The sequence below is a fragment of the Erinaceus europaeus genome, chromosome 2 (genome assembly GCF_950295315.1).
Source record: "Erinaceus europaeus chromosome 2, mEriEur2.1, whole genome shotgun sequence".
NCBI lineage: Eukaryota > Metazoa > Chordata > Mammalia > Eulipotyphla > Erinaceidae > Erinaceus > Erinaceus europaeus.
Genome location: NC_080163.1, coordinates 64,553,837 through 64,566,809, shown reverse-complemented (window position 1 = coordinate 64,566,809; position 12,973 = coordinate 64,553,837). Strand labels below are relative to the sequence as shown.

At 39.0% G+C, this 12,973-nt stretch overlaps 1 protein-coding gene across 2 annotated transcripts in view; it reads left to right on the top strand.

Annotated features, from left to right (window-relative positions):
- LOC103107905 (disintegrin and metalloproteinase domain-containing protein 18-like) overlaps nucleotides 1-7,226 on the top strand; it is a 53,510-nt gene extending 46,284 nt beyond the window's left edge. For both annotated transcript variants that reach the window (XM_060182240.1, XM_060182233.1), the window contains 3 exons: nucleotides 2,616-2,730; nucleotides 6,409-6,565; nucleotides 7,126-7,226. In XM_060182240.1, the coding sequence (XP_060038223.1) occupies nucleotides 2,616-2,730; nucleotides 6,409-6,565; nucleotides 7,126-7,168 (315 nt within the window). In that variant the 3' untranslated portion in view covers nucleotides 7,169-7,226. The remainder of the gene's footprint in view (nucleotides 1-2,615; nucleotides 2,731-6,408; nucleotides 6,566-7,125) is intronic.
- The last annotated feature ends 5,747 nt before the right edge of the window (nucleotides 7,227-12,973 follow it).

The window sequence follows — 12,973 nt, the reverse complement described above, 5'->3', positions numbered from 1 at the left end:
ATCACAGACCCCTGCAAGCGTCAACCCGGCTTTGACCTAGCACGTTATGATTGGGCCCTCCTCAATCGCTATCGAACAGGCCATGGCCAGTGCGCTGCTATGTTCCAGCGCTGGGGAGCCAGAGATGACCCGAACTGCCCCTGCGGCTACAGACAGACTATGACCCACATAGTCAACGACTGCCACCTCTCCAGATTCAAAGGAGGTCTCGAAACTTTACATCAGGCTCAACCTGATGCTGTTGACTGGCTACGGAAGAAGGGCAAACGCTAGAAGAAGTGTCTTTATAGATGGTAACTTATTAACCTCAACCTGCTTGCTTTTAGTGTTAACCACACTGCCAAGGTATACATCATAGATGCCCGCAAATGGAAGAGGGGGGTTGATAGGTGGGGGTAACTGGTATGGGCCATTATAGTTTGGAGGAGACTACAATCTACCACCTAGTCTATAAACTACCCAAGGCGGCCCTTGTGCCGTGGGAAGAACCAAGGCTCTTGTTCTCTTGCACCTATTTAGCCAATTTGGTTCTGTAGTAGTTACAGGCTGGAAAGCAAGCAGCTCTTCCTCTGTGAGATTTTTTTTTATGAGTGTAGCAGCTTCTGCTTCTAGGCCATTTTTTGGTCTTACTACACTCACTGCTGTAATTGTTATTTTTATGTACTTCCCCTGTAAAGTTCTTATGATTGAAGTAGACAATAAATCCTTAAATTATCAGTGTGATCATAAGCAAAAGGCTGAGTAGCTTTGGTTTTGTCCAGGACTTCCTGCTTCACAGGCAGCCTCAGTCTACCCAGACTTTGTCAGACAGCAGACTTGACTTCACCTCAGCCAAGAAGCAATTACAAAAGCCAGACCTCCCACCTTCTGTACCCCATAATGATCCTGGGATTATACTCCCAGAGGGATAAAGAATAAGTAAACTTCTAGTGGAGAGGATGGGATACAGAATTCTGGTGGTAGCAATTATGTGGACTTGTACCCCTCTTATCCTAAGATCTTGTCGATCATCATTAAATCAATCAATAAAATAAATAAATAAACTAATGAGTTTCTTGAATTCAGTTCCTCACATAGAATATTTCAAAGAGATGCCCTTATTCTGTTTGTCACAGAAAAATCTTTAAAAATTAAAGTTATCAAATAAATCAATAGTAATTTTTAATAATCTTTAATTTTTTAATCTTTATTTATTGGATAGATACAGCCAGAAATCAAGAGGGAAGGGGGTGATAAAGAAAGAGACAGAGAGACACCTGCCACACTGCTTCACCACTTGCAAAGCTTTCCCCCTGCAGGTGGTGGGGGGGCTCGAACTTGAGTCCTTGTATATCAGAATACCTGTGTCGACCAGGTGCACCACCACCCGATCCCCTACTAATGTTTTATATACCTTTTGCCTCCAGGGTTATTGCTGGGGCTCAAGGCCAGCTCTTGGAATCAACTGCTCCTGGAAGTCATTGTTCTTTCTTTCTTTCTCTCTTCTTATTTTAAATGACATTTAAAATTTTTTTTTATTTGTTATTGGATAGAAACAGAGAGAAACTGAGAGACAAGGGGGAGATAGAGAGGAAGAGAGACAGAGAGATGCCTGCAGACCTGCAGGTGTGGAGCTGCGGGCTCCAACTGGGATCCTAACCGAACTGGGATCCTAACCGGTCCTTGCCCGACTCTTTCTCTCTCTCTGCCTCTCTCTCTCTCTCTCTCTCTCCCTCCCTCCCTCTCCCTCTCCCTCTCCCTTGCTCTCTGTCTCTTTCTTTCTTTCTTTCTTTCTTTCTTTCTTTCTTTCTTTCTTTCTTTCTTTCTTTCTTTCTTTCTTTTTTCCTTCCTTCCTTCCTTCCTTTCTCTCTCTCTCTCTTTCTTTCTTTCTTTCTTTCTTTCTTTCTTTCTTTCTTTCTTTCTTTCTTTCTTTCTTTCTTTCTTGTTGTTGGATAGGACAGAGAAATTGAGAGAGGAGGGGAATATAGAGAGCGTGAGAGAGAGGAGACTCCCCACCACTGTAGGTGGGGAGCCAGGGGCTTGAACCAGGATTCTTTCATGGGTCCTTGCACTTCATTCTATATGTGCCTAACTCAGTGCATCGCCACCACCTGGCCCCATGTTTTATATAAAGTACATAAAAAGGAATTATTGAAGTCTTGACACCAAAAGTTTTGAAAAGCTATTGTTAAGTGGGAGTGGTGGCATACAGGACTTTTGTGGTAGGTGCAATGTGAAACTATTCCACTGCATTTTATAATCTTGTAAATAATTATTAAATCACTAGTAAAAATGCTAAAATATATATATTAAATGATATATTAGTGAAAACATTTAAATCCGTTCAATTGTGTGTCTTCCTTTGTGAATATAATGACTTAATTTTATTTGGTTCCATTCATTTAAAAATTACTATGGAAGGCGAAACACTCATAAAGACCAGTAGAGAGCTATAGAGATCAGAAATGCCATTGTGTAGGTAGTGATTTTCATTGACTGGGGTTTTATCAAAAGTTTCACTACTTCTAAATTATTTCTTATATTACTCGGTCTGTTTAATAACAATAAGTTAAAAAATATTTCATTCTTTTATATCTAGGTATCTGTATTTATATGATTTTGTTTTTCTGTTTCAGATATGTAATAATTTAGGTAACTGCCACTGTTTTCCTGACTATAGACCTCCAAATTGTGAATTCCAGATTGGCTCACCAGGGGGCAGCATTGATGATGGAAATGTTCAGAAAGCTGGTAAATATCAGTGAGCTACTTAAAGTGAAACTTTTATGAAACAATTGAGTAAATAGACTAGTAGATGGCATCTTTCATGATGAAGGGGCATGCAGTGGTGCACATTATGTTGTGCAAGGACCTAGGTTCAAGCCTTCGGTCCCCACCTACAGAAGGCAGGCTTTACTAGCTGTGAAGCAGTACTGCAGCTCTCTCTCTTTCTCTCTCTCTCTTTCTCCTTTTGCTTCCAGGGTTATTGCTGGGACTAGGTGCCTGCACTACATACGAATCCACTGCTCCCAGAGGCCATTTTCTTCATTTTGTCGTTGTTACTATTATTATTATTGTTGGATAGTACAGAGAGAAATCAAAAGATATGGGGAAGACAGAGAGAGGGAAAGAAAAATAGACACCCTCAGACCTGTTTCACTGCCTGTGAAGCGAACCGCCTGCAGGTGGGGAGCTGGGGGCTCGAACCCAGGATCCTTAGTCCAGTCCTTGAGCTTCGTGTCACACGCGCTTAACCCGCTGCACTACCACCCGGCCCCTCTCTCTCCCTTTCTAACTCCCTTTTACATCTCTTTTTTTCTCTATCAAATAAATTATTTAAAATAAATACATATGCATATAGATATGCACATGTATATACATAGAAATCACGATTGGAATAATTACAAGTCTTCTTGAATGGTAGCTTTAATTATTGTTTTAACATTAGCAGTAATTATTAGAATTAGTATTTTTTTTTACCAGACCACTGCTCATCTTTGGCTTATTGTGATGCTGGAGATTGAATTAGGGACCTAGGAGTTGCAGGCATAAACGTCTTTGCATAACCACGGCACTCCCTCTCCAGCCATATTCATTTACTTTTGAGAGAGGGAATACGCGTTTACACTTTTTTGTGTACTTTTCCCATGAATGAAGGATTGTGTCATTGATTCGGTCCTCAATTTATTATGTATTACCTTCACAATCACGTTATTATCTGGTAAGGCAATAAGATTTAAATCTGCATTTAGAAATTCTACTAAGTAGTGATATAGAGAGTAATCTTGGTAATGTTAGGATAAAAGTAAATTATATGGAAAGCAACAATGTTAACTGTTAGAATTTAAAGTTAACAAAGAGGGGTCAAGTAAAGACACACGTGGCTTAGTCCACATGTTACCACAAGCACAGAGAAAGCTTTGCAAGTGGTGAAGCAGTGTTGCAGGTCTCTCTCTCTCTCTATCTCCATCTCCTCCTTCCCTCTTGATTTCTGGCTGTCACTATCCAATAAAGATAATTAAAAATAAAGAAAGTTAACAAAGAGATGACAAGTAAGCTCCTGAATCATATTAGGTATTTGTGATTAACAACAAGCAAGTACACGATCAGTTCAATTTGGGAAATGGAGAATTTGTAACGATGATACCCAAATTTTCATAAAACAGAAAATGGAGCATGAAAATAAAGTCAGTCTGCTATCAGTTAAAATTAATTCATTATTGGGTAGGGCGGTAGTGCAGAGGGCTAAGTGCACGTGGCGTAAAGTTCAAGGACCAGGGTAAGGATTCTAGTTCAAGCCCTCGGCTCACCACCTGCAGAGGGGTCACTTCACAAGTGGTGCAGCAGGTGTGCATGCCTTACTCTCTTCCCCACCTACCCCTAGTCTCTCGATTACTCTATGTCCTATCAAACAATATCAATGGAAACAATAACAGTAACAACAAGAGTTGTAACAACAAGGGCAACAAAAATTTAAAAAATAAGTCATTATAAACTTAAGAGTAATTCACATGATAATCAGAAAAAAATATTTTTCAGTTATTGCTGTAGCTTTCCTATTTAAAAAGTGTGAATGTTTTATAACAGTTAAGTGCAAAAGTGATTAAGGAAACGAGGGACAAAAGAGCTGAAAACCTACTTCAGGAATCAGGAGACGGCTCCTAACATATAAAAGCGCATATTATAAATTATTTTATTTATAAAATATAATTTCATTTATAATAATTATAAAGTATTTTATATATAAAAGATAAAGAGCATGTGTTGCCACGTGTAAAGACTGGTTCAAACTCAGCCCACCACATGGGAGTACCTGCATGAGGAAGCTTCACAGGCAGCAAATCAGTGCTGTGGTGTCTTTCTTTTTTCTCCCTGCTTCAGTATACCTCATTCTTCCTGTCTTTCAAACGTGTTAGTCTAGAAAAACATACTTTAAAGTCTACTGCAACCTGTCACTGACACCATTAAACTATTAGCAATGAAATGCTATGGCGACCAGCATTGTTCACATCATCCACTACACCATAGCCCTTATCTTGAGTTTAATGAGATCACTTCCATTACCTATGTTATGTCTACCAGCAGAATAAAATAGACATGCTTATTTATATTAACGGTTATTAAGATTAGCTGTCTTGGGGGAATTAAGACCTAGCATGAATTGCAACACTATCAGTAACATTTTCCTTTCTTTTTTTTTTTTTTCAAAGATAATGACAGAGAGAGAGAGAGAGAGAGAGCACTGAAGTATTTTTTGTGTTGTTTTTTCAGTTCAGTGGGGGCCAGGCTTGAACCAGGGGTGTGCACATGGCAAAGCAGCACATTATATAAGTGAGTGATTTTTGAGGCCCCACAAACAAGTTCCTATGAAGCAACACTAACAGTTTTCTTAATAATTATGTAAACAAGTGTGACTTTTACAATCTTAACACTAATAGTCACCTAAGTAGACTTGATTTTTTTTTCCATTATGATTGCTCACTATGATTTATTTCAATGCTGGTAGAAGCTAACAGAACTCATTTTGTTTCCACAGTTGAATACACAGCAGTCCTATTTGTCCCACTGATTTAAAAGAACATGCCAACATTATCATAATATCTTCACTATAATATAATAATATCTAATATTCATGAGGCTTTGTCTCTGACATCACATTTTTTAAAAAGGCCACTTTCTGTTTACTTCTTATAAGATTAAACACTTTATCCATGATTGCAGTATGACTAACATAGCTCCAATGAATTATTTTTACTCTACTTCTAACACTTTCTCTGACAGATACCATCTGAAATGACTTTGACATAAACTTTGATATTATCAGCCACAATTCCTACTATATTTATTTAATCATTCATTCATTCATTCGTTTATTCATCTGCTTATCTTTGTGGATCTTAAACATTGTGCATATATTTTTTTTCCCCTCACCACTCTGGCTTGAGAGAAAAGTGTAGAAATGCTGCAATAGCAGAGCTTCCTCTGATGCTGTAACACCTGTGTGATGCCATAACTCAAATCAGGGCCATGTGCATGGCAAGACATGCATCCTACCTGCAACACGTATATAGCACTATGATTATATAAATAAATACACCTAAAAGACAAATAAAAAAAAAACCTTAGAGTCAAGTGGAGAGAGAGAACATAATGGTTATACAAAAAGTATCTGAGGCACTATTGGACCCAGGTTCCCAGAACAGTTCTCTGGTAAAAAAAACAAACAAAAAAAACCAACTCTATAACCAAGATACTAATTACTTTTGAGTTGTGATTCTAGTTTTTAAAAAAATTTTATAAGAGTTAGCAGTGTGTTAAAATCCTACTTATAATTTATAGGTATGCATGTGCATATGCATTGTATGATTGCAATGAGGAATATAAATTTATTTAAATATCCCATGAACACTAATTTCTGTTTACTCTTAGATACAGTTTTTACTAGAAGTTACAAAACACATCAGAATAACTGGCTTATACTGAGTTTCTATATTGCTCTGCCATTTTTAATAATTTTCACCATTATGCTCATAAAGCGAAATGAAATGAGAAAATCCTGCAACAGAGAGAATGCAGAATATGAAGGGTAAATATGACTTATACAAATATTGATGGGCCCTAATTATAGTAGTCATTAGCCATTCTCATAAATTCATGATTGCTTATTATAACATTTTATTTTTCCATATATGTTTTAAGATGTAATGGAAATGGCAAATGGCAGTTTTTGTATCTTTGCTTTCCAGTAGTTTGATGTAAGCATTTTGAGGCAGGTAAGTATGAAGCATTGTCATTTGCACCAAACATCATTCCTGAATCCATCATTTTTCAAGGATCTTCATTTCAGAATTATCAGCATGCCAGTTTGGCATTCCTATGGCGGCTGTCTGTCATTGGTCTCTGCATTTGAGAACTTCTTTGTAGGTTCTAGCAGAGAAGTGCAGTACCCTCCATCAAAGACCAGCCTGTTTCTTTTGGGGGAAGGTCACAGCTTTGGGAGGGACACACATGGAGCGGTGAGGGAGGAAGGGAACACCCTCCTAGTCATCCAGATCAGACTTAAGAGTTTGAAGTATATGTAATTAAAATAGGCAACTGTCTGCTTCCAAATAGTTTATGAATTTCTATTTTTTTCTCTCACTACAGTAATTCAGTCATTGTACCAGAAAGCTATGATGTGTACAAGTAATATATCAAGAACATCATCAACCAGTGGCTGGTTGCCAGAAGAGAACATGCTCTGTATCCCTTAAGTTACCCCCCACCCCTTAAGAATATATAAAATGTCAAATGATTGGAAAATAAAACCATATGTTGAAAACTAGGCTCTTGTTGATCTCTAGTGTACTGTGGACATCCCTGAGACTGAAACTGGAACCTTTGAGTGTTGAGGATGGCAACAGGCATACTCCATGCTCTCATGTTCTTGGATCACTGCACACAGACTTGAGGTCCTAGTGCTTGTGTTCCAGCAACTGAATGATGTTATGGTTCTACAAGAAACAAGGTAAACCACCCACCCAATGCATCATCTCTCACTAATACTTTGATGCATTGCTGGACTCCTCTTCAGCAGCCATTTTAAGTAAAGGACCCTGGTCTGCATGAAGCCTCCTTTTTAGCAATGTCTTTGGTGTGGAAGCATTAACTTCCTCACACCAATATTCCAGGTTACAATGGGGAGAACTTTTAGAGTTCCCTTGGAGTTGATTGTAATGTTTCTGTTGAGCCTGCCTGTTGTTGGGCTCAGAGCAGGTCTGGGACAGTAGTCATTCACCTGAGCCTACACTTAACAGGAAAGATCACCCATCTTCTGGGGAGGCAGGAGAAGGAGATTGCCTGACTGTTGTCCAAAGACCAACACTCCTTCACCTACTCAGGTTTGATAATAAATCACAAACCAAAAAGTATTTCTGCGAAGTAATAGAGTAATGCTTCCGTTTTTAGAGGAGACTGTTCCTGAAATTCTGCAAAGTATGATTTGCTGTGTATGTATTTATGTGTGTATAGACTTAAAAGTTCACAGAGTAAGATGATACTAAAGAGTAATCAAGTGAGGAATAAATTTGCTGATAAAGTTTGGGGAATGCATCTACATTTTTGTTATTTTTGTTCACTACAGTTATTCAAACTGTAGTGCCTGATGCTCTAGAAGGTTGGTACACGCCCCAATGATAAGGGTTTTTCAGAAACATAGACAAGTAATCATCCTTGGGGGAGGGGCGAGTGGTGGCACACCTGGTTGAGCACACGTTACACCAGGTTTGAGGGCCTAGTCCCTGCCTGCAGTGGGAAGGCTTCACAAGTGGTGAAGCAGTGTTGTACAGGTGTCTCTCCGTCTCCCTCTCTATCTCCCCCTTCCCTCTCAATTTTGCTGTGTCTATCCAGTAAATAAAGATTTAAAAAAAGGAATTAAGAAAAAAGAAATTATCCTTTGCATTATGTACATACTTTATTCAACTGAACTACACGACCTAAATCAATTCACATGTCATCAGTGAACCTGGGACTTCAGAGCCTCAGGCATGAAAGTCTTTTGCATAATCATTATGCCATCTCCTTATTTCCTTCTATTGTGAAAAAATCTAAAGGTTCTAGTGACTATTTTCCAGCAGTGATGGGAGCAATAATTGCCTATGATATGAGCTACCTACAGACATAGAAAAAATATCTGCACCGGGTACTCCTAATGAACAATTCATAAGAAGCAAGAGTCAGATAACTCTGTACATGATACTTTACAGCATTTTGGGGAACCCAGTGAATATAATGACTTTGGTTCCTTGCTCTTAACACTGCTGCTTAACATGGTGAGAGAAACAGACCAGCTGATTGGTTCAGACTTCTTTTGTTTTTCTTCTAATTCCTTTTTTTTTTTTAATTTATTGGGGAATTAATGTTTTACATTTGACAGTAAATACAATAGTTTGTACATGCATAACATGGTTCAAAGTTCTAGGTTAAGGATTGCATAACTTGTTTCTAGGCTTACTTGGAAGGTGACTCTTCAGGGCTAAAGTTGCTGAAAAGTAAAAGAAGAGGGGGCCAGGAGGAAGCGCACCAGGTTAAGAGCACATAGTATGAAGTGCAAGGATGGGCGCAAGAATCTTGGTTCAAGCCCCCAGCCTCCCCTCCTGCAGGGGTCACCTCACAAATGGTGAAGCAGGTCTGCAGGTGTCTATCTTTATCTCCCCCTTTCTGTCTTCCCCTCCTCTCTCCATTTCTCTCTGTCCTATCCAACAACAATGATAATATCAATAACAATAATGATAACCACAACAATGGTAAAAAGAAAGGAAGAAAGGAGAATGTTATCTTGTGATCATTTCAATTACAATTTTAATTGAAATCTTCATCTGACATGATGTCTACTATTAAAGTGAGAGATTAATTAAGAATAGGATCCTACAGATTCTGATAAGGATGTGTGGGAAGATGCTAATAAAACTGGGATCTTGCAGAGTATGGATTAAGCATAAAGTTTGTGAATTCTAATGAATCTTCTTTATAGAAGAGACCACCATACCCATAGCTAAGTAGTCTCCATACCCAAGTAGGAGTTAATTTTCCAACTTCAGTAATAATCTCTTTACCCATAGTGCTATCAGCAACACAGTCTATGGTGATACTAACATTTTCACTTAAATTTTAGGTGGTCAATTATGAGGAGCTACTAATAACTTCTTCTAGGATAATAGTGATGCAATACTGTGTGGATTATCTTTAGGACCAATTTAATATCACCACCTGCTTTGCTTCTAGATCAATCAATAGAGTCAAGACCAAGCATGTCTCCAAAAATCAGCTGACTCATAAAGAGGTAAACTATAGACTTTTAGTCGAGTTTTCTAATTATGCAAAATTCTGTTTTGGAATAGATGGTAATGGTGTTCGATAATAGTGAAAAGGAGATAGATGAGGGGACACACACACACACACACACACGCACACACATTGAGTAAACAGAGATTATACATTAATGTTACACGAGGTTTTAAAGTACAGTCTGTTTATTTGGTTGGGTGAAACATTAATGAGGTAATTACTCTTAAATATCAGTGCTAACTTTCACATATTTTAATGTAGAGGAAGAGATTCAAAGGATACTGTCATTATAAAATACTTATGCCCTCGCTTTAATGATAATTCTTTAGTCACTATTAGGCCACCCCATCAGCTGGCACCCTATTGGGGAAGTCTTAAGATTCCCAAACAGACATGATGTGCCTAGACCTCAAATAAATCCCTCTCTCCATTGTTATCGGTCATCTCTTATCAGGAACAACAAAAGAGGCCCCTTTGTGGGCCCCCCATAGGACCTTGCCCTCAACTTGGAACAACAGTGGTAGAGAATGTTTCATCCTCTGAAGGGAGGATGGACAACATACTCTATGCTACACCTTAGGAAGATGGGTCAGTATTAGGGCAGCTTGGAATGTTCCTACACATGACCACAGAATGTGAGCTCAGATCTAGAGGGATTCAGAGGCCACATAGGCTTCTAAGCAGAATTTTGGCCCCAGACCACATCAAATCGATGGAATTTATAGTCAATAATATTTATACCCCTTTCCCATATTAGGGAACTACTCTCTTCCCTGATCCAGCTTTCTGGTTCTTTTTTCAGCCATGAACATCATCTCCTCAGACAATAACTTGGATCCACCTGCATATCACATTTCAGGCTCAGGGAAAAAAAAAAAAGCTAGTATAGCCACAGGCTCTTTGGAATATAACTAAAATATGCCTACTAGCTATCTACAAAATGGAGACCCCCCCCAATTCTTCATCTGCACTATTCCAACCTTTAGGTCCATTATTGTTCAACAATTTGTTTGTCTTTGTATGTTAACTCTCTTTTCAGCCACAGGTTCCAGATGCTAGCGTGATGCCGACCAGACTTCCCTGGACAGAGGACCCCACCAATGTGTCCTGGAGCTCCACTTCCCCAAAGCCCCACCCTACTAGGGAAGCGGAGAGACAGGCTGGGAGTCAACCAGTCAACACCCATGTTCAGTGAGGAGGCAATTACAGAAGCCAGACCTTCCACCTTCTGCATCCCACAGTGACCTTGGGTCCATACTCCCAAAGGGCTAAAGAATAGGAAAGCTATCAGGGGAGGGGATGGGATACGGAGATCTGGTGGTAGGAATTGTGTGGAGTTGTACCCCTCTTATCCTATGGTTTTGTTAATGTCTCCTTTTTATAAATAAATAAATAAAAAACTTATGCCCTTATTTGTCCTGTGTAGAAGACATTTGTGATAATAGCCATGGATTACATTAAGATTATCTAGATGGTGACCCTGATTGTAGCTCTGTAGTTGTACCAAATGTGGATTCATTGCTTGAATAAATTAGCTCACTCTGGTTCCTGTTGTGCAATGATCTGACAAATCCATCTTCTCTATGCATGTATATAGACCCATATCCACAGTCCTAGGACCATTAGAATCAGCTGAGTTTCAGTTGATAAAGTCATCAGCACACCTTCAGTGGTCTAAGTAAAAAATGTATCAACTCTTCTGTTTAAAGTACAAATATGAACATTTTCTCTTCTACAGAGAAGCATACTTGTCTACTACTTTGATGGCATTCCTTAATGGACCTAGTAAGTAAAAAGCAATGATTACCCTAGACGTCTTGGTCCCAGAGGGAAGAATGCTTTCACCAGGAGATAAAATAAGGATTCATTGACCTGAAACTTAAAAGAGTGCCACTTTATTATTATTATTATTTCCTCCAGGGTTATTGCTGGTCTCGGTGCCTGCACCATGAATCCACCGCTCCTGGAGGCCATTTTTTTCCCCTTTTGTTGCCCTTGTTGTTGTAGCCTCGTTGTGGTTATTATTATTACCATTGTTGATGTTGTTCGTTGTTGTATAGGACAGAGAGAAATGGAGAGAGGAAGGGAAGACAGAGAGGGGGAGAGAAACACAGACACCTGCAGACCTGCTTCACTGCCTGTGAAGCGACTTCCCTGCAGGTGGGGACCGGGGGCTCGAACCAGGATCCTTACACGGGTCCTTGTGCTTTGTGCCACGTGCACTTAAACCACTGCGCCACCGTCCGATCCCCAAGAGCGCCACTTTTAAGGGGCCGGGTGGGTAGAGCACTGGGTTAAGCCCCATAGTGCAAAGTGCAAGGACCAGCTCTAGAATCTGGGTTCGAGACCCATCTGCAGAGGGGTCGCTTCACAAGCAATGAAGCATGTCTGTAGGTGTCTCTCCCGTCTTCCTCTCCTCTCTCAATTTCTCTCTATTTTATCAAACAGCAGCAACAGCAACAACAAAAACAAATGAAAAATGGATGGCCTCCAGGAGCAGTGAATTCATATTGCAGGAACCAAGCCTCAGCAATAACCCTGGAGGCAAAAAAAAGAGTGCCACTTTGGACTACTTATGTCTCTGAATCAACAAGTGAAAAAGTAGTTTGGTGTTGGTTGGGGTAATAAATTTAGATTAGAAAGGAGGAAATTGGACTACTATTCAATAGTTGAGGTAGAATATGTCTGAAATGTATAATATCCCTCAGGGTGGCTCTTAACATTGTCATGCCCTGTAATTAAGAGGACTGGACCATCACAATAACCCAAGTCAGTGTAACTACTGTTTCTGAGCCTTCATAAATGAAGGTATGAGTCATCAATTCATGTCAGGTAGTCACATTAAGTCAAATGGAATACAGACTGAGTAGTAATAGTAGTAGGTGGATGTGACCACATGACCAGTAATAAAAATGAGCACTGGTGATGTCATGGATATTTATACTTTATTATTATTTTTTACTGCATTTGAATAAATATTTACCTACATTCAGAACATATCTTTTTTTTCAATCTTTATTACTACAACATAAAAGCATACAGCAACAATTTAAAATATAACAGTGGTCTTTAACTATTACATTTTTTATCTCATGCCTAATGATTAATAGGACTAGTATTTATTAACAATATCTATATACTTAGAAAATAAGAAATTTGTAATCATGAA